The sequence below is a fragment of the Bicyclus anynana genome, chromosome 26 (genome assembly GCF_947172395.1).
Source record: "Bicyclus anynana chromosome 26, ilBicAnyn1.1, whole genome shotgun sequence".
Classification (NCBI taxonomy): domain Eukaryota; kingdom Metazoa; phylum Arthropoda; class Insecta; order Lepidoptera; family Nymphalidae; genus Bicyclus; species Bicyclus anynana.
In genome coordinates this window covers 1,324,766-1,350,250 of record NC_069108.1, presented here as the reverse complement: position 1 = coordinate 1,350,250, position 25,485 = coordinate 1,324,766, and the positions used below count along the sequence as shown (strand labels likewise).

Below are 25,485 nucleotides of genomic sequence, written 5' to 3'. Positions count from 1 at the left end.
CACCTGATGGTAAGTGATGATGCAGTCTAAGATGGAAGTGGGCTAACTTGTTAAGAGGATGAAAATCCACACTTCTTTCGATTTCTACACGGCATCGTACCGGAACGCTAAATCGCTTGGCGGTACGTCTTCGTCGGTAGGGTGGTAACTAGCCACGGCCGAAGCCTCCCACGAGCCAGACCTGAATTAAGAAAACCTCAATCGGCCCAGCCGGGGATCGAACCCAGGACCTCCGTCTTGTAAATCCACCGCGCATACCACTGCGCCACGGAGGCCGTCACAATTGAATTAGGTCACGTGATATTTTTTTTCGTATCCCATTAAGCAAACCCTTTCATTTAATACCCTTATCATAGGGTGCATTTCGAATAGCCTGTCCGCCTATTGGATGCATCCAGCGAATACCTGCGACTCGCTTGATGTCGTCAGTCCACCTGGTGGGGGGTAGACCAATACTGCGTTTTCTAGTACGGGGTCGCCTTTCCAGCACCTTGAGACCCCAACGTCCATCGGCTCTTCGAACTATGTGCCCCGTCCATTGTCACTTCAGCTTCGCAAATTGCCGCTCCTAGCAATTGGCCGCCCTAGCCCCGGGCCCTAGGCTAAATCCGCCACTGTTTAAAGGTATTGTTCCTCATTGCCTTACTGCCTCACAGTGGCGTGCAGAACGCTTTTAATTAAGGTAGGCATTATTAGAACGGTAAAAACTTTATCGATACTTATAATAAATCAGTCATGAAATATATTTCCAAAATAACTATCAGGGGGTGATTAGTGATCGATAAGTCAAAAATGCAATCAGTAAAATATTTGTCTGTCTGTTTGTATATTCGTTATAGAAAAAATACTACTCGACGGATTTTAACGAAGCTTGGTACAATTATTATTCATACTCTTGAGCAGGTTATGGTATACTTTTTATCACGCTACGATCAATAGGAGCAGAGCAGTGAAGGGAAATGTTGGGAAAACGGGAGAAGTTACTCCATTTTTACAGCGATACTACTGTAAGGGCTGGATTAAAGAGATCTAAGGGCGGATGAAGTCGCGGGCTTTCGCTAGTAATGGAATAAAACACAAAATTTTGCATGTGTGCGCTCAGTAGAGTAGCTACTCGTAATTATAGATCACTTTTTGCGGTGATTTTGTATGCACGTAAAATGTCTATAGTATAAAATATCGTGGACTAGCCGCCATTTTGATATTTTTGGAAAATGCTAAACCCTTTAAAGACTAACTGGAACAGTGTAAATGTTAATCAAGCATTCGGTATTGGCGAAGTTTTTATTGAATTATTCGGCGCGCGGCGTCGGCGAATGAATTTTATGTGCAACTTTACATAATAGTATGAGAGCTTGTGGTGGTCACATATACCTGATTTTGTAAAAGCTTTTTTTTTTAAAAAAAAGATTATTTGAGATATTTTTTATAATATGACCAATATTCCCATTTCCCTCGAACTACTCGGGAAAGACTGTATTAGGAGTGGGTACGACAATAGGCCCACGGGACGGGGATCGAACCACCACTCGGTGATGAGTCCGACCGCTCTAACTGCTCCGTATAAAAAAAACTGTAGAATTTTCAAAATTCATCAATCGCATTAATTTCAATATTTTAGAGCTAGTGCATAATTTTGTTTATATGTAACTTGAAATGGAAAAACTTTCCATAAAATCTTTCATTGCCTATTTCATCTCCTGTTTTTAACTTCGCAATAAAAAGTATTCCTTGAATTTTTTTCGTAGTATGAATTTTCTTCCTAAGTTCAATTCAAATTCATTCCGTAGTTTCAAAGATATGAATTTTTTTTTTTTTTTTCAACGTCGCTGTATCACTGATCACGTCGCTGATCACGTGTCTTATTGATTACAAATGTCACTGCCAGCTATACGATTTTTCCTTGTCGAAGCGTTAGAGTTGGTAGAAAGAGAACCGATATGTAACATGGCTTGAGGTTTCACTATTCTATGACAAGAATATGGCCTGACCTACATCTTCTCGTAATACTAGTGACTTCTTGTAAATTTAATTTTAAGTTTTCGACTTCAATTGTCACCAACTTGTAACCTGACGTTTTATAAGTACTTGTAAACTAAGCCTAATTGTAATAAATATGACTTTTGAGCCATGAGCCGTAATAGCCCAGTGAATATAGCCTCTGCCTCCGATTTCGGAGGATGTAGTTTCTGTCCGGCACCTCCAATTTTTCAGTTATGTTCATTTTAAGAAATTAAATATCACGAGTCTCAAACGGTGGAGGAAAAATATCGTGAGGAAACCTGCATACCAGAAAATTTCCTAATTCTCTGCGTGTGTGAAGTCTGCCAATCCGCATTGGGCCAGCGTGGTGGACTATTTGGCATAACCGCTCTCATTCTAAGGGGAGACATGTGCTCAGCAGTGTCCCGAATTTGGTTTATTATTAATTATTATTTAGTAACACTTCTTGTTGTTTCCGATCGCGTCACCACATGGCTTCACGGAAGACCAGCGCTACGCTGGTGCAACCTTCACTAGCCTATCACATGCTGAGTGGTCACCATTTTGATACCATACCAATCTTTAAATTATGAATTTTCTTTATATTTTTTAAAATTTCTTTCTTTTTTTTGTTGTCTTCTGTGTATTATGTGTGTGTATGTGTCCAAATAAAATAATTTTCTTTCTTTCTATGAATTGATGTCTTTTGACTTTGACTTATAAAATGACACGGGCCTGACAACCACTGGCTCTTACACTACAAAGTTTGCGGCCAGTTTTGACTTTCAAATGCGTATTCCCTATGCGTTTCCGAATCAAATAGCTCGACTTTTTCAAAAATTGTATAATAACGGATGCAAAAAGGACAATTTTTCTCCAAACTAGATTTAGTATACTTTTTATATTTCTTACGCGTTACTTTATACCAGAGCCGTGATAGCTAATTGGATATGACCTCCTTCGATTCGGAGGGCGTAGGTTCGAATCCAGTCCGGTCTATATCCTTTTGACGGCCTCCGTGGCGCAGTGGTATACGATGCGCGGTGGATTTACAAAACAGAGGTCCTGGTTTCGATCCCCGGCTAGGCAGATTAAGATTTTCTTAATTGGTCAAGCTGTTAGAGGCTTGGGCCGTGGCTAGTTACCACCCTACCGGCAAATACGTACCGCCAAGCGATTTAGCGTTCCGGTACGATGTCGTGTAGAAACCGAAAGGAGTGTGGATTTTCATCCTCCTCCTAACAAGTTAGCCCGCTTCCATCTTAGACTGCACCATCACATACCATCAGGTGAGATTGTAGTCAATTGTAGTCAAGGCTCTAACTTGAAAAGAATAAAATATATATATCCTTTGGGCCTCAAAGTCTCAGTGAATGAGGAATGAATGAGAGATTTATTTCGTGACATAAAACAGTTCATTCCATTCATTCGTTCAACTACCGAGTCACTGCCGGTCTCAATGGGCTGAATGTCAAAAAAGGACGCCTCAAAGTGACAGGCGCTTCATGAAAAGTGCACTCCAGTGAAGTGAAGTGGATGCTAACTGCGATTTTGTTTTGATCTGTGAATCACACTTTTGCCGTTTCCAGTTTTTTTACAAGTTTTTTTAACTGGAACTTTTAGTCTATATTCGTCGTTATCAACCCATATGCTGAGCTCGACTGGTAGACTATTGGCCTAACCCCTCTGAGAGGAGCAGAGGGGTTAGGCCAATAGTCCACCACGCTGGCCCAATGCGGATTGGCAGACTTCACACACGCAGAGAATTGAGATAATTCTCTGGTATGCAGGTTTCCTCACGATGTTTTTCCTTCACCGTTTGAGACACGAGATATTCAATTTCTTAAAGCACCTGAGTCACGCTCACAAAAAAGCAAAAAATAAAATCGTATGTGCTACCTTCTGATCAACTTGAAGGCGGTGCCGAGCCAGTGACGTTTTAATTAAAGCCGTTTTTAAAAGAACCACGGGAAAGAACTGTCTGAAAATACTAAATCTTTATGATTAAAATGGCTTGAGTTAAAAAAAATATTTATATATAAGTAATATATACACGGTCGAATTGAGTAACCTCCTCCTTTTTTTGAAGTCTGTTAAAAATGACGAAGATGTCATTTTTAACCGACTTCATAAAAAGGAAAATAAGGTTTCCTCACGATGTTTTTCCTTCACCGTTTGAGACACGTGATATTTCTCGACAACGAACGGAGCCGCGGGGCTTTGCTAGTAATATTATAAAGAGGTAAACACACAGACAGACATCGACGTCAAACTTATAAAACTTTTTTGCGTCGGGAGTTACACAGTGCCAGAAATGAGGTCTTTAATTATAAAACATTTTTTACATACACAGACAAAATCACACTCTTTGAGCTGTTTCTCTTTGACACTGTTTGTTTCGTCGCTTTTGACAAAGGGTTACTTGACAACAGTGACGTCACATCTGTCAACTCTTTCTTTACCCGACGGCGAAGAGTTTTGGCGGGAAAGTCGTATAGTACAAGATTCGGCTTATCTATATCTATACTAATATTATAAAGAGGTAAAGTTTGTAAGTTTGTAAGTTTGTCACATTTTTTAAATGGGGTAATCTTCGGAACTACTGGTCCGATTTTAAAAATTCTTTCACCAGTAGAATGCTACATTATCGGGGAGTGCTATAGGCTATATTTTATATTGGTATCATATATATTTGCCGAGTTATCACAGTTTTTGTCATACAGGTCGGACTGAAAATCCTCTTAAACAGACTTATTCGCATGCGCTGCCTTAACTATTGTGTAAAATTGAAATTAATGTATAGAGACTTTATGTATCTTTAAAAGTTCTACAAAAAAGTCCGCGACACCATATATCTATCTTCTATATATTAGCAGATATAGTACCTTTTGTGTTTTACAAATTATTAATTTTATATACTTAGGTTTACGTCATTATTTATACAACTAAACTTTAATCCTTATTAAAATAAATTATTTAATAATCACAAGGATATTATGGAGATAAGATTTGCCCTTTACAGTATGTTAATTACTTAAATAGTTTCGGAGATAATACAAAATTTCTAAAAGACGCAGAAATTCCGCTACATGACGCCCCGCGCTTTCAATTACGTAGTTCCCGTTCCCGTGTGAATATGGGGATCAAACATAGCCTATGACACTCGCAAATAACGTAGCTTTCTATTGGTAAAACAATTTTCCAAATCGGTCCAGTAGATCCAGAGATTACCCCACTTTAGTTTCTTGGGAAATAGTCCTTTGTTCATCGCACCACGCTCAAAGGGCAGGACCGATTTTGCTAAAGGTAGGGGAAGGGTAGGGGTAAGGTAGGGAAGGTGTAGGGTACGAGTAGGTTAGGGTAGGGTAGGGGTAGTGTAGGGGTAGGGTAGAAGTAGGGGTACGATAGGGAAGGGTAGGATAGAGGTAGGGTAGGGAAGGGGTAGGGTACGAGTAGGGTAGGGTACGGGTAGGGTAGAGTACGGGTAGGGTATGGGTAAGGTAGGGGTAGGGTAAGGGTAGGGTAGAGTTAAGGCAGGGGTAGGGTAGGGTTAGGGTTAGCGGTAGGGTAAGGGAAAAGTAGGGGTACAGTAGGGTTGGGTAGGTTTAGGTAGGGAGTAGGGTAAGGTAGGGGTAGGGAAGATGTGTACATAAGTAAAAGCGAAAGCGAAAGCATGACCGCTATCACACTAATATTTTAAAGACGAAAGTTTGTGTGTGTGTGTGTATGTTTGTTCCTCCTTTACGCTGCGGCTGCTAAAGCAATTTGGATGAAATTTGGAATGGAAATAGATTTTATTCTGGATTAACACATAGGCTACTTTTCATCCCGGAAAAATCCATGGTTTCCGAGGGATTTCTAAAAAAACTAATTTTACGCGGACGAAGTCGCGGGCGTCCGCTAGTGGAATATAAATACAGGCGTTTTCGACCTCCGTGGCGCAGTGGTATGCGCGGTGGATTTACAAGACGGAGGTCCTGGGTTCGATCCCCGGCTGGGCCGATTGAGGTTTTCTTAATAGGTCTAGGTCTGGCTGGTGGGAGGCTTAGGCCGTGGCTAGTTACCACCCTACCGGCAAATACGTACCGCCAAGCGATTTAGCGTTCCGGTCCGAAGCCGTGTAGAAACCGTAAGGAGTGTGGATTTTCATCCTCCTCCTAACAAGTCCGCTTCCATCTTAGACTGCATCATCACTTACCATCAGGTGAGATTGTAGTCAAGGGCTAACTTGTAAAAAAAAAAGGTTTATGGAATATAGCTGCGCGCGGTTTCACCCGCGTGGTTCTCGTTCCCGTAGGAATACAGGCATAATATAAATTAAATAATTCAAATCGGACCAGTAGTTCCTGAGATTAGCGCGTTCAATCAATATCTTTATAATATTAGTATAGATTAACATTGTTAAAAATTTAAAAAGATAAGATAAATAATTTTCCTTCACCGTGATATTTAATTTATTAACGTGATATTTAATTTTTTTAAATGCACATAACCGAAAAGTTACAGTTGCATGCCCCGGATTCGAATCCAATTATAGAAGGACCTGTATCGTACTCATAGTCACGAACAAAATTGTCTGTCATTTTCTAAAGAAAACGAGCTTAGATTTGGTATATATCATATACTAAACTAGAAGTTTTTGCCCGTTTTTTACACAATTCAATTACACAAAAAGGTATTTTTACGGAGCTCTTTAACCGACGAACACGATTACAACTATTTAACATCGATACTATAGAGACAGTTTCTATAATCGCATTAGATCGTTCATATACTTTGACAGAAAAGTTACGTCTAGCGAGGCAGGTCCTATACAATAATTGGTCTGAGAAGGCAGGTCATATCCACTGGGCTTTCAACTAAAAAAAAAACCTTTTCCCGAACATCTACGTCATGGTGCAGGGTTTACAGCATACATAAATATAGTTTATTCAAATGTAAACTATATTCCTTTATAATTAAAGTCCAAAACTGTTTGTCGTCAAAGCCACGGTAAACCTTTGTAAGCATTTGGTGCTTCATCTTGAAATAATGGCGGACATTTTTGAAGGAAACGTAGAAATTATGCAAGAGTTGCTACAACACTCGGTTTATAGCTGCACTAGCAGACTTCGTTCGGTTTTACCTGCGTAGTTCTCATTTCCATGGGAATTTGGGGTTAAAATATAGCCTAAGACACTCGCAAATAACGTGGCTTTCTAGTGGTGAAAGAATTTTCGAAATCGTAGGTGAAGAGATTACCTCAGCGGTGGATTTAGGCTAAGTAGGCTGGAGCCTAGGGTGGCAGATTTTAGAGGGCGGCAAATTTGACCCAAAAACTTGGTTCCTCTTCAACAGAAACAAAGAAAATGTAACGATAATTTGAATATTTTAGTTCTATACATCCTGCACTCTTACAAAAATATTAAAACTTGCAATTTTACACACAATGGGGATGATGACTAGGTTTGAATATATTGATTTTTATGATACATTCGGGTAAATAAGGTCAATGTTAACTAATTTATACATAAAAAGCAAAGATTGTCTGGATATTTGCAAAATAAATGAGATTATAAAATTTCAAAATCTATTAAAAATCTTTTATCGTAATTAGTTGAAAATTCATACAGTTTTAGCTTCCTTACATTAAATGTGACATTTTTTAAATAAATTAACTATAAACATAAAAGCACAAATAACAAAGATATTATTAATTTTGTTTGAACGCACATACAAATCTAACGATCATTACGTTACCTACGACGTCATAAGTTCGTACCATTTACTATATGACTAATTAATTGCCTACTATTATTTATCTGTATATTTTAAATAGGTTGATAGCCTGAAATAAAGACTTATTATTATATTTTTATTTCTCTCATTTATTTATTACTTCTTTTTTTTTAAATTTTTGGTCAGGGCTCCAGAGTGAGGAACCTCCTCACAATACGCGCCGTCTCAAGAATCACTGCCTTTTGTATCCGACTCTTGATCCAACAGTTAAGCGAAAGCTTCTTAAGGTGTTGGTCGAAGCTCTTCGCTATAAGACCATTGACTGAAACAACTATCGGAACAATAATAGTTGACTCAACATTCCACATGGCGGTAATCTCGTGAGCAAGGTCCAAGTATTTTGATACTTTTTCCTTTTCGGCTTTAACCAGATTATCGTCATGTGGAACAGTAATATCAACAATTATTGCACGACGCACTGACCGATCGACTAGCACTATATCAGGTCTATTGGCTACAATATACCTGTCAGTGATAATCGTTCGGTCCCAGTAGAGCAATGCACTGCTATTTTCAAGAACTGACGCTGGGTCGTACCTATAGTAAGGCATCTCAAAATCGATAAGGCCATATTGAAGAGCAAGCTGTTGGTGGATTATCTTGGCTACTTGATTATGTCTGTGCTTGTACTTGATTATTATATTATTATTAGGCATTTCATTCGTATTATAAAATGCACAATATTTTCATGATCCAAAATTTTCACGCTAATATTATAAAGGTGAAAGTTTGTGTGTATATTTGTTCCTCCTTCGCGCTGAGGCTACTGAAGCGATTTGGCTGAAATTTTGAATGGAAATACTTTTCATCCTGAAAAATCCATGGAATTTGTAAAAACATCCACGCAGACGAAGTCGCGGGCGTCTGCTAGTAATCTAAATTTAATTCACAATTCAGGCTTTATGATATAAATAAATTGATATAAATGCTCGCATACTTTCACGTGAGATATTTACAGCCATCTGAGTATTTTGGGTCGTTAATAGGATGACAATGCATCAAGTAAAACAATCTGCACTTCTGTACTAATAATTTAAATCCTAAAATAAGTCTTATTATATTTACGTATATATTATATTATATTTATATATTTATTTAATTATTTATATATATAATTACATATAATGTATTGCACCTTCCCGCTCTTTCTTCGCAAGTTCTCTCGTCAGGGGTTGCCTGGTAGAGATTACTTATAGTAATAAAGCCGTCTTTGCATGCTAAGTTTAATGTATGTTTTTAATGTTTCAATTTATAATTGTATTTTTGTGTGCAATAAAGTATTTCTTCTTCTTCTTTTCACGGCGAAACCTCTCAACCGATTTTATAAATTTTGGTGTACAGATCAATTTGAATTTGTAACACTGCTTTTATTTTGAAAATATAAATAGATAGAGATGAAATAGCTGTTAGAATTTTGTGGAAAATTCTTAATTTTAAAGTAGATGGCGTGTATGTCTTATAGGCATTTTTCACTACTCTTGCTCAAAAACACTGTCATATCACCACTCCACAGCGGAGCTAAACAAGCATTTCAGCCTCCAGGGGTTAAAGTAATTTTGTTTTTTTTAATTTTGTATGTTACGAGTACTAAAGACTCATTATCTGGTGCAGTAAAGACGATCTGTATATATTATTTCTTTTCAATATAATGTATTTATTAGTATATTTTGATATGTATTTTATTCATTATTGTAGGTATTTGTGTAATATTGTTTATGTGTTAGGATGTAAATTATTTGTATGTATGTGTATTACTAATACTATGGTTATTTTTGTTTTACGCCACCTGCTGATGTCCTTAAGTTTTCCTAAACCGAAGGTTGCCTGGAAGAAATCGCTACTTAGCGATAAGGCCGCCTTTTGTATGCTGATCTATTCCTAATTTGTTTTTTATTTCACTTGTTTTTGTCTTTGTGGTGTGCAAATAAAGTATATTTATCTTATCTTATCTTACTAGCCTACTATAAAACGAAAAAGGTTTAATTCGTTAATAGTTTATTCACACTAAAATAATGACCTCTATAAAACGAAGGAAGTTTTATAAACCGACTTCAAAAAAAGGGAGAGGTTCTCAATTTGACGCGTATGTTTTTTTAAGTTTGTTGCCGCGTAACTTCGTCATTTCTTATCCAATTTTAATTTTTTTTTGTTTGAAAGAGTATACTTAGAGATTGGTCCCATTTTACTTTCATGAAAATCGGTTCAGTAATTTTGTGTTAAAATGAAAATAACGAAATGGCCATTTCGTTATAAAGCTAAAACTGTATGAATTTTCATCTAATTACGATAAAAGATTTTTAATAGTTTTTGAAATTTTATAATCTTATTTATTTTGCAAATATCCAGACAATCTTTGCTTTTTATGTATAAATTAGTTAACATTGACCTTATTTACCCGAATGTATCATACAAATCAATATATTCAAAGCATCATCATCCCCATTGTCCGAGAATGCGTCGTGGTCACCCCAGCTGTGAGTACACGCGCCCGCCATAACCATCGGGAGGCAAATATTCACTCATTAGTGACGTCATAAATATTTATATGTGACTCTCCTCGGATTCCACCGGAACTGCCTCGCTCCTGCGGTCTTAGGTTCTAGTTCGGAGGCTGTGAAATATTGAGATACTTGTAGAGCTTACTGTGCCGTGGGAGACTAACATTCCGAAGGACCACAGTATAAAAGTGAATAAATATCATGACCTAACAAATTAACTAATAACTAAAAATGGCTGTGTAGTTAGTTTGTACGCCGTAGAAGTAGGTGCGAGAGGATTACCAGCAAAATATCTCTATAACTTGCTTAAAGACCTTGGCCTCTCTAGAAGTGCAGCTAGTTCTATATTAGAACGAGTATCCAAAGCTGCTCTAATAGGATCTTATCAAATTTGGCGGTAGGGAGAACAACACGAGCAGAGAAAGGGAGTGTTGATCGATCGTCAAGGAATTCCTTAACCCTACATCCTGTAGTCACAAGTCCGGGACTCTGCTCGGAGTTTTTCTCTCTACCACGCGATGGACCCGACACCTGCACGGTGAATCCATGGAATGCTAAGATATTCGTCTCTCTTATGTTTTCTCGACTTCTCGCAGTTAGTAGGCAGTGGTTCTCAAAAGCCTCAATAGCTCAACGGTAAGAGCGGTCGGACTCACCGAGGGTTGGTGGTTCAATCCCCGCCCTGTTGGTCTATTGTCGTACTCTAGCAGTCTTTCCCGACTAGTTGGAGGGGAATGGGAAAATTGGTCATATAAAAAAGATATGGCAAATATTTATTAAAACATATACATCATCATTATCAACCCATATTCGGCTCACTGCTGAGCTCGAGTCTCCTCTCAGAACGGGAGGGGTTAGGCCAATAGTCCACCACGCTGGCCCAATGCGGATTTGCAGACTTCACATACGCAGAGAATTAAGAAAATTCTCTAGTATGCAGGTTTCCTCACAATGTTAGACACGTGATATTTAATTTCTTAAAATGCACGCAACTGAAAAGTTGGATGTGCATGTCCCGGACCGGATTCGAACCCACACCCTCCGAAATCGGAGGCAGAGGTCATAAATTGAAATGATTCGAACTTAAAAAGCTTTAAGAAGTTTTCCCTTAGCGGTTGGATCAAGAGTTGCATACAGAAGAATATATTCTTATATTTATGTGAAATAATAATTATAATTGATTGCTTAATATTTAAATGTTATCACGCAAAGCCCGCCAACCCGCATTGTAGCAACGTCGTGGGTCTAAACTCCATTTCCCTGTAATACTAATATTAAAAAGGCGAAAGTTTGTGTGTAAGTATGTTTGTTCCTCTTTTACGCTACACCCACTAAAGCGATTTGGCTAAAATTTGGAATGGAAATAGATTTCACTCTGGATTAATACATAGGTTACTTTTCATCCCGGAAAAATCCATGGTTCCCGCGGGATTTGTGAAAAACTGAATACCACGCGGACGAAGTCGCGGGCGTCCTCTAGTAGACAATATTCTGGACACTTAAAAATAAAAAGTTCTTACAAACAATAGCGTTTTTAACAAACCCTTTTTCATGCAAATGGACTCTCCTAGTTTTTGGTGCGTAACATTAATTGAGACGTATTAAAATTTATGACGTCACTAATGGCCGACACTGTGTCACTGAGGGTTCTTACACACTAACCGGCCCTGACCACGACAGGTGGCCGGCCGTGGTCGCAACTATGACAAGTATAGTATGGTTGCAACCACAACCGATCATGAAGTGCCAATTTTTAACCGACTTAAAAAAGGAGGAGGTTCTCAATTCGGTCGGTATTTTCTTTTTTTATGTATGTAAACCGATTACTCAAAGACGCGTGGACCGATTTCAAAAATTCTTTTTTGTTTGAAACGGTATAGTGCCCATTTAGTCATTTAGGGGTTTGGTGATGAAGACCAAGGACAATTATTAAGGGTATCATAGAAATCAATATATTCAAACCTAGTCATCACCCCCATTATCTTAATATTTCTTTAGTTTATGTTCTGATGGATCACATCAGAACATAACTCTTCAAAATTTTCAACGCATTTTAAAGGTGTATTTAAGTAAAAAAAAAAATTAAAATCGATTTATATTCCAGAGACAAAGGCAATATTATTTTATCTTATAACTTTTTCATAAAAGTATTCCTTTTCAAACTTTCTTTCCGCCTTGATATTGGGTACGGACTTAAGTATTCTAAGTTGTTCATATTTTAATACCACAGCTTACAAACTGCTAACTTAGTAGAAAACTTTAATTAGTTGTATCTGAGATGTACACTTATAATTTATCGGAAAGAATTGAGGGCGTAGACGTAGAAAGAAATAGACAATTTTTATTTTTATTTTTTACTATCTGCCGCAGTTTCACCCGCGTGGTTCCCGTTCCCGTATGCATACAGGAATAATAATAGCCTATAGCCTTCCTCGATAAATGGACTATCTAACTCTGAAAGAATTTTTCAAATCGGACCATTAGTTCCTGAGATTAGCGCGTTCAAACAAAGTCTTCAGCTTCTGCTTTATAATATTATAATAGTATAGATTCTTCACAAGTTAGCCCTTGACTACAATCTCACCTGATGGTAAGTGATGATACAATCTAAGATGGAAACGGGCAACTCGTTTGGAGGAGGATGAAAATCCACGCTCTTTTTCGGTTTCTAAACGACATTGTACCGGAACGCTAAATCGCTTGGCGGTACGTCTTTGCCGGTAGGGTGGTAACTAGCCACGGCCGAAGCATCCCACCAGCCAGACCTGGACCAATTAAAAAAATCTCAATCGAACCCAAGACCTCCGTTTTGTAAGTCCACCGTGCATACCTCTGCGCCACGGAGGTCGTTAGTAAAAATATATTCAATTTTGAAGTGGTGTCGCATACAACTCGTTACACTGTACCATTTTATTACAGATGTATTATTTTTTAGGATTCCGTGAAACCCTAAAAAGTAATATACTTTTATAGAAAATACGGAAACCTTAAAAATAAAAGTATCGGAACGCTTAAAAATAAAAGTATAAAAATAAGACATTTGGCAATTATGTTACATGCTAAAAGTCATAGTTATAGATTCCCCTACAACTTCTCAAACTTATTAGTATAGCTATAGATTGTTTAAGATGATAATGATGATGATGATGATGATGAAGAGTTGCCGTTCCCAGGTGGTGCAGCGGTCCCGTGGTGGAGGGGTGATGGTGCTGCAATATGTGGAGCGAGTGGCGCTGGCTCGTGGTCACGTTGAACGCTGTCGCCGCACTGTCGCCTGTTGTTAAAATTGGTATGTATATGTAATACTCAACATAACACAAAATTAAAAAAAAAATAGAACTTGATCGTTCACTCTAGGCTCAAAGTCACTCAGCGGGTGATGGAGGGAGTTAAATAACATTCCAACCTAGAACCTTATTGAAGTCCGCAGCTAAATAACATTCCAGCATAGACCATTTGCGGAGTCCGCAGCTAAATAACATTACAGCCTAGAACCTTTGCGAAGTCCGCAGCTAAATAACATTACAGCCTAGAACCTTTGCGAAGTCCGCAGCTAAATAACATTACAGCCTAGAACCTTTGCGAAGTCCGCAGCTAAATAACATTACAGCCTAGAACCTTTGCGAAGTCCGCAGCTAAATAACATTACAGCCTAGAACCTTTGCGAAGTCCGCAGCTAAATAACATTACAGCCTAGAACCTTAGTGAAGTCCGCAGCTAAATAACATGCCAACCTAGAACCGTATCAAAGTCCGCAGCTAAATAACATGTCAGCCTAGAACTTCTGCGAAGTCCGCAGCTAAATAACATTTCAGCACAGAACCTTAGCAAAGTCCGCAGCTAAATAACATTAGGTACAGCCTAGAACCTTTGCGAAGTCCGCAGCTAAATAACATGCCAGCTTAGAACCTTAGTGATGTCCGCAGCTAAATAACATGTCAGCCTAGAACTTCTGCGAAGTCCGCAGCTAAATAACATTCTAGCCTAGAAACTTAGCGAAGGCCGCAGCTAAATAACATTCCAGCACAGAAACTTAGTGAATTCCGAAACTAAATAACATTCCAGCCTAGAACTGTAGCAAAGTTCGCAGCTAAATAACATTCCAGTCTAGAACCATAGCAAAGTCCGCAACTAAATAACATTCCAGTCTAGAACCATAGCAAAGTCCGCAACTAAATAACATCCCAGCCTAGTATCTTTGTATATCTACTGTAATAATAATAATAATAATAATAATAAAAAAAATAGAACTTGATCGTTCACTCTAGGCTCAAAGTCACTCAGCGGGTGATGGAGGGAGTTAAATAACATTCCAACCTAGAACCTTATTGAAGTCCGCAGCTAAATAACATTCCAGCATAGACCATTTGCGGAGTCCGCAGCTAAATAACATTACAGCCTAGAACCTTTGCGAAGTCCGCAGCTAAATAACATTACAGCCTAGAACCTTTGCGAAGTCCGCAGCTAAATAACATTACAGCCTAGAACCTTTGCGAAGTCCGCAGCTAAATAACATTACAGCCTAGAACCTTAGTGAAGTCCGCAGCTAAATAACATGCCAACCTAGAACCGTATCAAAGTCCGCAGCTAAATAACATGTCAGCCTAGAACTTCTGCGAAGTCCGCAGCTAAATAACATTTCAGCACAGAACCTTAGCAAAGTCCGCAGCTAAATAACATTAGGTACAGCCTAGAACCTTTGCGAAGTCCGCAGCTAAATAACATGCCAGCTTAGAACCTTAGTGATGTCCGCAGCTAAATAACATGTCAGCCTAGAACTTCTGCGAAGTCCGCAGCTAAATAACATTCTAGCCTAGAAACTTAGCGAAGGCCGCAGCTAAATAACATTCCAGCACAGAAACTTAGTGAATTCCGAAACTAAATAACATTCCAGCCTAGAACTGTAGCAAAGTTCGCAGCTAAATAACATTCCAGTCTAGAACCATAGCAAAGTCCGCAACTAAATAACATTCCAGTCTAGAACCATAGCAAAGTCCGCAACTAAATAACATCCCAGCCTAGTATCTTTGTATATCTACTGTAATAATAATAATAATAATAATAATAAAAAAAATAGAACTTGATCGTTCACTCTAGGCTCAAAGTCACTCAGCGGGTGATGGAGGGAGTTAAATAACATTCCAACCTAGAACCTTATTGAAGTCCGCAGCTAAATAACATTCCAGCATAGACCATTTGCGGAGTCCGCAGCTAAATAACATTACAGCCTAGAACCTTTGCGAAGTCCGCAGCTAAATAACATTACAGCCTAGAACCTTTGCGAAGTCCGCAGCTAAATAACATTACAGCCTAGAACCTTTGCGAAGTCCGCAGCTAAATAACATTACAGCCTAGAACCTTTGCGAAGTCCGCAGCTAAATAACATTACAGCCTAGAACCTTTGCGAAGTCCGCAGCTAAATAACATTACAGCCTAGAACCTTTGCGAAGTCCGCAGCTAAATAACATTACAGCCTAGAACCTTTGCGAAGTCCGCAGCTAAATAACATTACAGCCTAGAACCTTTGCGAAGTCCGCAGCTAAATAACATTACAGCCTAGAACCTTTGCGAAGTCCGCAGCTAAATAACATTACAGCCTAGAACCTTTGCGAAGTCCGCAGCTAAATAACATTACAGCCTAGAACCTTTGCGAAGTCCGCAGCTAAATAACATTACAGCCTAGAACCTTTGCGAAGTCCGCAGCTAAATAACATTACAGCCTAGAACCTTTGCGAAGTCCGCAGCTAAATAACATTACAGCCTAGAACCTTTGCGAAGTCCGCAGCTAAATAACATTACAGCCTAGAACCTTTGCGAAGTCCGCAGCTAAATAACATGCCAACCTAGAACCTTAGTGAAGTCCGCAGCTAAATAACATGCCAACCTAGAACCGTATCAAAGTCCGCAGCTAAATAACATGTCAGCCTAGAACTTCTGCGAAGTCCGCAGCTAAATAACATTTCAGCACAGAACCTTAGCAAAGTCCGCAGCTAAATAACATTAGGTACAGCCTAGAACCTTTGCGAAGTCCGCAGCTAAATAACATGCCAGCTTAGAACCTTAGTGATGTCCGCAGCTAAATAACATGTCAGCCTAGAACTTCTGCGAAGTCCGCAGCTAAATAACATTCTAGCCTAGAAACTTAGCGAAGGCCGCAGCTAAATAACATTCCAGCACAGAAACTTAGTGAATTCCGAAACTAAATAACATTCCAGCCTAGAACTGTAGCAAAGTTCGCAGCTAAATAACATTCCAGTCTAGAACCATAGCAAAGTCCGCAACTAAATAACATTCCAGTCTAGAACCATAGCAAAGTCCGCAACTAAATAACATCCCAGCCTAGTATCTTTGTATATCTACTGTGCCGCAGCTAAATTACATGCCAGCTCACATTCTTTGCGATTTGAAGTTCACAGTTAAATATTGCTGCGTAGGTACTCCCAAGTTACCATCCAGAGGGCTAATAGTGCCATCACAATGGGTAACAATTAGATTGTATGAAGTCTTAGTGTTAGTTATTTTAATTTAATTACATGAATTTGAATTTGCAGGTGCAATCTTCACGGAGGAAGCGCGCGGAGGTAGCGCTGAACTAGCGTTCAAGTACGCAGTGTATCGCATCAACAAGGAACGTAGCTTGCTGCCCGACACCACGTTAGTGTACGACATACAGTACACCACCGCCAGGGACACTTTCCGCACTTACAAGCGAGGTGAGCCACGTACAAGTACGCTGTGTGTTTTTAGGGTACCGTATCTCAAAGTGAAAATAATGGAACCTTTATAGTTAGCTGACTTTGTTGGTCGTCTCGCTGCCAAGACTTTTTTTTCGGTTTATCAGTATTTTTGTGTAATAAATTAGGGTTTATAGTGCTAATTTCATCTACGGAACCCTGTACTTCGCGTGGCCCGACACGCACTTGCCCAGTTTGTTTTCAATGAAGCGCGTATTACCAAGCCCGCGCAAACACCTGAGGGTGCTCGAATCAACCGCATCCGGTAGCCATATTGCATTTCCGCTCCAGCGTCAGGGATATTTTCATTTTCAAAAAATACATTTCCATTTTTAGTGTTGCGTGAATTACCGACCACTCATATTGCGTTTCATATTATTTTATGTAACTAGTGGACGACCGTGACTTTTTGTGGAAATAGTTTTTAATTTTATTGATAACGGGGATGATGACTAGGTTTGAATATGTGTGAAGTCTGCCAATCCGCATTGGGCCAGCGTGGTAGACTGGTCAGCCTAATGCCTCTCATTCTGGGAGGAGACTCGTGCTCAACAGTGAGCTGGATATGGATTGTTAATATGATGATGATCCATGCGCAAAACACCAAGCCCGTAAACCCGCCACCACGCCACCACCCGCGTGGTTCCCTTTCCCGTAGGAATACGGGAATAATATATAGCCTATAGCCTTCCTCGATAAATAGGCTATCTAACACTGAAACAATTTTTCAAATCGGACCAGTAGTTTCTGAGATTAGCGCGTTCAAGCAAACAAACTCTTTAGCTTCATAATATTAGTATAGACTAGCTGATTCCGCGCGGTTTCACCCGCATGGTTCCCTTTTCCGTAAGAATACGGCAATTATGTATAGCCTACAGAATTCCTCGATAAATAGGCTATCTAACGCTGAAAGAATTTTTCAAATCGGACCAGTAGTTCCTGAGATTAGCGCGTTCAAGCAAACAAACAAACTCTTCAGCTTTATAATATTACTCGTAGTATAGATTACAATCTCTAATGAGTTACTCAATCAATCAATCAGGGATAGATGTCAGCTCTTCACCTGACACGAGTACAGCGGTAATTACTCTTACAAATGAGTTTATACATAATTGAACTAGCTCTCAGACTATACAAGATAAACCAATTACAATCATCGTAAATGTATAGACTAAAATCTCTTCACCTGATATGCTGTTGACAATAATGCAAGGCAAGTAGGTAGGTAAACGACTGGTTATTGTAAAAACAAAATTTTGAATTTCGAATCATTCTACAATGTAGACAGGTTCCAAATTTGAATTCAGTTTCCACGGTTCCGGAACGCATTACGTTAAACAAAGAACATTTTTCTGACTTGACTTGAATTTTAGACTACCTACACAAATAATTAGATAACTGAATATAGAAGTTTAGCTTGTCTTTTCTGTTCCAGCGTGCACACAGATAAAGTCAGGAGCCATTGCTATATTCAGCAGCGCGGGCCCACTGCTGGGCTCCACGCTGACTGCCATGTGCCGGTCATTGCACGCTCCCTACATGACAGTGGCGCCGCACTTCGTTGACAGTAAGTCTCGTCATCATCATCCGCCGATACCCACAGCTGGACATAACCATTGTCTTCTTCATCAAGCGACTACCTGCAACTTGAATGTCGTCAGTCAACCGAGTGAAAGACCAATGTCGCCTTAAGGTGCGGGGTTGTCATTCTAGCAGTTTAGGACAACATTCATCGGTCAAATTGACCGTAAGATCACCGTCTTACAAAGTATGCCGTGAATTTTGTCTAAAATCCCACCCCATACCTCAGTTATCTAGCTTGCCTCATGATGGAGTGTATCCATACATGTTGAAGAGTATAAGTGATAAAATAAATCCCTGGAGAACAACTTTCCTTGTCTTACACATATTGGATAATTTGCCATCAAGCCTAATATAAAACCGATTAAAGCTATAAAGATTGGCCAATAAGATTACTAAGTACACCAATTCTTTAATGAAGTAAAGTACTGATCACAGTCCTCGGAGTGAACCGAGTCAAAAGCCTTACTGTAGTCCATGAAAGATAGGATTGGTGGACTCACGACACTTTTCAATAATTTGTCTTATATTAAGGATCTGCTCCTTAGTTCCTTTTCACAAGTCATGCTCAGGATTTTATTTGGTCTTGTTTTGTATATCCAAAGCTAGCTAGTCTAGCTTGTTGTGCGCACAGACAAACGCCTCCTCTAATATTTTCCACTTAGTTCTTTTACTATTCCTTTTCAGTTTGAGTCCTGCTACTTTCTTTAAATCATCTACATCAATTCAACTGCTTTCCACTATTTGGTTTGCCGTATCTATGGTTTTATTCAGTCATTATTTTACTCCTTTCTTATGTAGTGGTACAAATATAAATTTTGTTGTTGTGTTTTCAGGCCGTATGATGATAAATGGTTTGTATAGAATATATTATTGTTCTCAGACCTTAATAATTCGGATTCGTTCACTGTGAATCTGTACCCGTCGAGGGAACTCATGGACCAGGCGTTTAAGGACTTGACTGCCTTCCTCAACTGGACCAAAATGGGTATTATTTACGAAGATTACGGGTTTGGTAAGTAGATCGCATTTTGTTAATATTTTGGTGTTCTATTATAATTAGGTTAGCCTAAAGTCATTAATTACCTAATTAGTGTATCACTCCCCGCCGGCAACATCTTAAAGCCCCGGCAACACATTCAGCAAGGTGACAAAAGGATGATATCAGAGACTGAGGCAGCCCTTTGCTGCAGGTAGGATGCCGCCAAAAGTACTAGATTTTCTAGCCCGGGTGAACTCACCTGAGCAAACTAGCGCCTAGCGTTAGTCCACTAAGTTTTGTAACCAAACATAAACTAAAACTAATCTTGACTTTTGCAGGAGAACTAAACATAGTCCGCCTAGCTCGGGACGGCCGCGACATGTACGCGGTGCGCTGCGAGACGAGAGACTATCGGCGCGCGCTCGCCCAGCTGAAGGCGCAGCACATAGAGCACATCATAGTCGACACGGACCCCAAGCACTTGAGACTGTTGTCCAGAGCTGTGAGTATTGTTGAACTAAACATAGTCCGCCTAGCTCGGGACGGCCGCGACATGTACGCGGTGCGCTGCGAGACGAGAGACTATCGGCGCGCGCTAGTCTAGCTAGTAGTAACATAGTCCGTCCAGCGCCAAGAAATTATCAGTAAATTATCAGAAAATGGTAATAAGCGAGCGTTGTGCAAAACGGGAGAAAAACGGTTCAAACAATGACGCACACCATTTATCAAAAGATGGCGTTAGCAAAGCTACCGGTAGAAGCTAGTATCAAATATTTTAAAAGAAGCATAACGTGAAATGTGTGAGCGAGAGAAATAGCGCCATGTTATACGTGATAAAGATAAGCTAATCATTCCGTGCGAACTGAATTTGTACTTTATTGTGTCGTAGCTAGAGTCGCTTTTTTATAAATTACATTGTGGAATGAATCTTCTGTTATTCTACTTTTAGGTATTCTGTATGTATTTATACCTGTATTAGGTATTCGGTGCTACGCTTAATTTAATACGGGCAAAAACGTACTCATTGAATTTCCTAAAAATATATAAGCTAACTGGACTTTGGGCTCATTGATCATAAACAAATACTTCGTTGGTACAAGATAGGTATATTTCTAAAGCATTTATATAAAACTGATCTTTAGAGACATTATAGACAGGGATATTTTTCTAATAATCCATTATTTCTGTTTCCAGATTCTACAACTACAAATGAACAACGAAAATTATCATTATATTTTTACCTCCTTTGTAAGTACCTAACTGAATTTTTTTCATTCAAAACTTCTAGTTTAGTATAAGATATATACCAAATCTAAGATCGTTTTCCTCAGAAAATGACAGACAATTTTGTTTGTGACTATGAGTGCGATACAGGTCTGAGAACTCAGACCAATTATAGAAGGTCTTAACTCAACGCTCTCTCTAAGTCAAACGTAAAGAAGTTTTACTTAAAAACAATGTTTCAGGACATGGAACTGTTCGACCTGGAGGACTTCTTCTACAACCGCGTGAACATGAGCGGCTGGCGGCTGGTGGACCGCGAGTCCGACAAGGTCAAGGACACCCTGCAGGTCATGGAGAAGTTCCACCCCATCGGCGCCTCCATACTCAGTGGGGGACACATTAAGGTGGGTCTTTCATTATGCCTTTCGTTTAAGCATACAGCCAGACCTTGAGTTTTAAAATTGTTATCAAATAATTACCCCTATTATGGCGAAAGTGATCAAATATAGTCCATCGTCCATCATTCTCTGTTTGATCCTAAGTCAAGTCATATCATGATTTACTACGGCGAAGTATGATTGGCTCTATCAAAGGTTTGGCAACCTTACCAAACCTTTGATAGAGCCAAGAATTTCGAATTAATCACATTAAACAATCTTGATCAACCTCCACTTTTAAAGTGGGTGGAGAATCACCATTATCTGCGTATTTTAATGGCTAAAGGACCCTGGATCTGTGTGCAAAACACTCATCAATTCTCCTTTTACAACGCTTTGAGAACTAAATAATGTATATGGATGGCAATCGTTATCGATAGGTCAAGCTATCAATCGGATATGCCATTCTCATAATTTTTAACTTTTTGAATAGTGTTACTAGAAAAGTAATTGACGTGAAACTTGACTACAAGCTCAGAGAAGTTCGAATCCGGTCCGGGGCATGCCCCTCCAACTTTTCAGTTGTATGCATTTTTAGACATATCACGTGTCTCAAAAGAATTTTCTCAATTCTCAACGGTGGTGAATTATTATCTCAACCCTTTTTTGGAGGAGACTCGTGGTTAACAGTAAGCCGAAGCGCTAGATCCTTTACAAAAGAACACCTAGTGCATACATAAGCAAGAAAACTTCGATCACAGGAATAATAATGCTGCGTGACAATAGAATGATGCGTGATCGATGAATGGGATCAGCAGATGCGAAATAATGGAACCTAAAAACACCTCCTCTAAAAAGTCTTCGTTAACGTTGTTCCAGACTGAACCAGCGCTGCTGTACGACGCGGTGCAGGTGCTGGCACTGGCGCTGGCCTCCACCAAGGACGTGCACACCAACAACGGCTCCTGCGACACCGAGGCGCACATCACCCACGGCAGAGAATTGCTGGACAATATCAACAAGGTCTAAACAGAAACAATCAATCACCAGTCCTGGATTATCCTGTAAGCTATTTTAGCAATGCTTAGGGCATCCCGTTAAGAGGGTACCAGAGACGACCGAAAAAAAAAACGAAATTTCAAGCAATTTACAAATCCGTGCGTTTTTTTTATTAATTATTTGTAGTTCAAGGTTACATGGACCCTTATGGATGGATTAGGGCATGAAGTTTTCCTAATCGGGACCACAGACAATGACCCCCCGACCTCACCCGTTCTGCGGGCCAAATCGTGGGAGGGACCGGTACTTGCTCTTTGCGTGTTTCCCGGACCGCCTTCTTGACTCCCTACAATTTATTTACTAGTCATCCTTATCCCATTCTATACACTCTTTCCTTTCCTAGGGCTGGAAAACCACTACACGACAGAATCTTCCCGTACTCCGCAGAATTTCATTATCAACCCAGATGCGGCTCCCAGGATGAGAGGCATTAGGCCGTATCAGCCCCCCAGTATACAGGCTAAATAGTCCACCACACTGGCCCAATGCGAATTGGCTGGAAATCGAGCCCTGGTATCAACCTCTCTGTTGAGATCCACAGCACTACCAACTGCGACAAAGGGGTCGTAAAATGATGATGATGATGAAGATTATTTTCTGTACAGGTTCAAGCACATGGTCTGACAGGTCCAATCTCGTTCACGGAAGGTGTCCGGACCACCTTCAACCTGCAGCTGATGAGGCTGTCCGGGGGAGAGCAGGGCGGCGCGGTGCTCGCCGGACACTGGGCTCCGGGGGATGGGCTGCAGGTCACTGACCCCGCTGCGTATAGACGAGACCCTCCCCCTAATGTCACCCTGACTGTTGTAACTGTAGAGGTAAGAATTCTGGCGACAATAACTTATTTCTGCCGACAAACATTAATAAGATCACGCTTGACCACAATCTCACATGACGGTAGGTGTAGATGTGGTCTAAGATGTGATCTAGTTTTAAAGATACCCATAAATACAGAAACAGACCTTGGAAAAATCTTCCGTTCTTTAGCTATATAGCATTAGTAGACCAAATGAAACTAATTACATAATGAAAATATATCTAAATAACAGTGAACTCAGCCATAGAAGCTTTAAACATTGCTGCACTAATCAAACCAAGGGATAAGTCGGGATGACAGCAAAATACCTGATTGATAGTTGGCCCTGGGAAATTGGGATAGCTCTTTTATGGGACGATACTTACTTTGAGACGTTGACATTGTGTCATATGTCAGGAAGACAGAATCAAGACCAAAAGATACAAGTATGGGTCTTCAACCGAGAGTTTTATAATTGTTTCTTTAGCCGGGAGATCCTTGAGCCTTGTAAGCCTTGAGTAGTAAGTAGTAGTAACAATATTTCCGATTTATCACACAGCGGCTAATTGTCTTGACTGGTGATAGGAAGGGTTGGCTCATTTTTTCCGTGAAGAATCAGCTTGACTGTTCAAAGCATGAATTCAGTCAATACTCTTGCCATGTGGACATTTGATTAGGATTAGGCTTTACATTGAACCAAGTTTCTCATTGTATTCTTTTTCTTGAAAAAAATGGAAATAACTATGTATACTTTTAGGAAAAGCCCTACGTGATGGTGAAGGAAGGTTGGAATCTGCAAGGCAATGCACGGTTTGAGGGTTTCTGCATCGACCTGCTGGCCAGAGTAGCGGCGAGAGCCGGATTCCACTATCGACTGAGGCTGGTGCCTGACAACATGTACGGGGCCTGGGACCCCGACACCGGCCAGTGGAATGGAATTGTCAAGGAACTGATGGACCAGGTAAATAATATAAAGCAAGAACAATTTGCAAAAACCTGTAGATAATCCAATTTCGCAAAATCTATTAACTTATATAATGATTTATTTATTTTGCTATCATCCACGAAAAGTCGACAAAATACTCTCTACTTACGTTTCACCCCGAAACCGGAGCATCTTCAGGAGAGGACTTTAGATGTGGATGCATTGCTTTTTGCGGATGATAGAAAAATAAATAAATCATTATATAATCATGATGAACTTCCGCAAAGTAATGCCTGCTTCTATCGACATCTATTAACCCTAAAATAAATGAAAAGCCTTACGAAAAATAATGTGTTTTCCAGAAAGCGGACATCGCCGTAGCATCTATGACAATAAACTTCGCACGCGAGGCCGTCATAGACTTCACCAAACCCTTCATGAACCTCGGCATCGGAATCTTGTTCAAAGTACGTATTACAAGAACAGTTTTTTTTTTAATTTTCTATATTTCTCTTTTTTGATGAGAAAGAATACAAAAGCGCACGCTTACTTATCCTAACAACTATACAAAATAATGTCCACGTGGAATGATAGGTAGAATACGTACTAGCTACATTTCCACGTTGGAAAACCAGGCTGATCCTTGGCGCAAAAAATGAGCCAGCTTTTCTATTACCAGTCAAGGCGGTAACATAATTCGTGGAGCCGAGTTTCTTAACTTTTTGACTGCTCCACGGCAAAAGAAACACGATGCGAGTATAATTATATGTAACTCTCAGTTAGTGAGGCATACTTGTGCCACTTAGCGGTTTCAGCTTTTTCTGCTGCCAGCCAGTTTGCCAGGCTGTTTTTTTGACTCTGAAATTCGCTAACATGGACTATATCTTATCTCCGTGCTCTTAAGGGAACAAGAACTAGCTGGTGTAACCGCGGAACGTCAGCTAGCTTGCTTATATTTTGAATTTCAGGTGCCGTCATCACAACCCACGCGACTGTTCAGCTTCCTCAACCCGCTGGCGATAGAGATCTGGCTGTACGTGCTCGCTGCCTATGTGCTGGTGTCATTCACCTTGTTCGTCATGGCTCGGTTCTCACCCTACGAATGGTATGTTAAACATTTCTAAAATTCAAATTCAAAACTTTTTGACTTACATTTTATCGATTTTACCTGGAGATTTTGGCCCCTTTCTCACACTATGCTTTAAGCAAATAAGGCGATCACCGGTTGAAACATAATATATTTAACAATTGTTATAAACACTAAATAAAATATCACAAACGGAGGCGCGGGTGAGATACTTTAGGCTGCTGTTCGAACAAAAGGCTTCTAAGATGGTTGTGGTGGTAATGCCCGGCAGAATCCAGCGCACGTCTATGGCGCAGCAGCAACAGTTGAAATTGTGAGGTGGAACAATCAGTCCTACGAAATGCAAACTCCTTGGTTCACCACAATACTTTTGACCCCGCATTTAACAAATAAATAAACCGCTGTTTAAAACCAGACAGGCTGTAACGACCCTGTGTTTTTAACGACCTCTCTGACGCAAT

The 25,485-nt window shown here is 39.8% G+C and overlaps 1 protein-coding gene across 1 annotated transcript in view; it reads left to right on the top strand.

Annotated features, from left to right (window-relative positions):
• LOC112052951 (glutamate receptor ionotropic, kainate 2) overlaps positions 1 to 25,485 on the top strand; it is a 50,184-nt gene that overhangs the window by 8,889 nt on the left and 15,810 nt on the right. Inside the window, exons 2-13 of the mRNA XM_024092201.2 lie at positions 13,433 to 13,548; positions 16,811 to 16,972; positions 18,429 to 18,560; positions 19,458 to 19,589; positions 19,895 to 20,058; positions 20,751 to 20,804; positions 21,023 to 21,184; positions 22,037 to 22,180; positions 22,822 to 23,034; positions 23,770 to 23,973; positions 24,300 to 24,404; positions 24,906 to 25,042. Coding sequence (XP_023947969.1) covers positions 13,476 to 13,548; positions 16,811 to 16,972; positions 18,429 to 18,560; positions 19,458 to 19,589; positions 19,895 to 20,058; positions 20,751 to 20,804; positions 21,023 to 21,184; positions 22,037 to 22,180; positions 22,822 to 23,034; positions 23,770 to 23,973; positions 24,300 to 24,404; positions 24,906 to 25,042 — 1,682 coding nt within the window. The 5' untranslated portion in view covers positions 13,433 to 13,475. The remainder of the gene's footprint in view (positions 1 to 13,432; positions 13,549 to 16,810; positions 16,973 to 18,428; positions 18,561 to 19,457; positions 19,590 to 19,894; positions 20,059 to 20,750; positions 20,805 to 21,022; positions 21,185 to 22,036; positions 22,181 to 22,821; positions 23,035 to 23,769; positions 23,974 to 24,299; positions 24,405 to 24,905; positions 25,043 to 25,485) is intronic.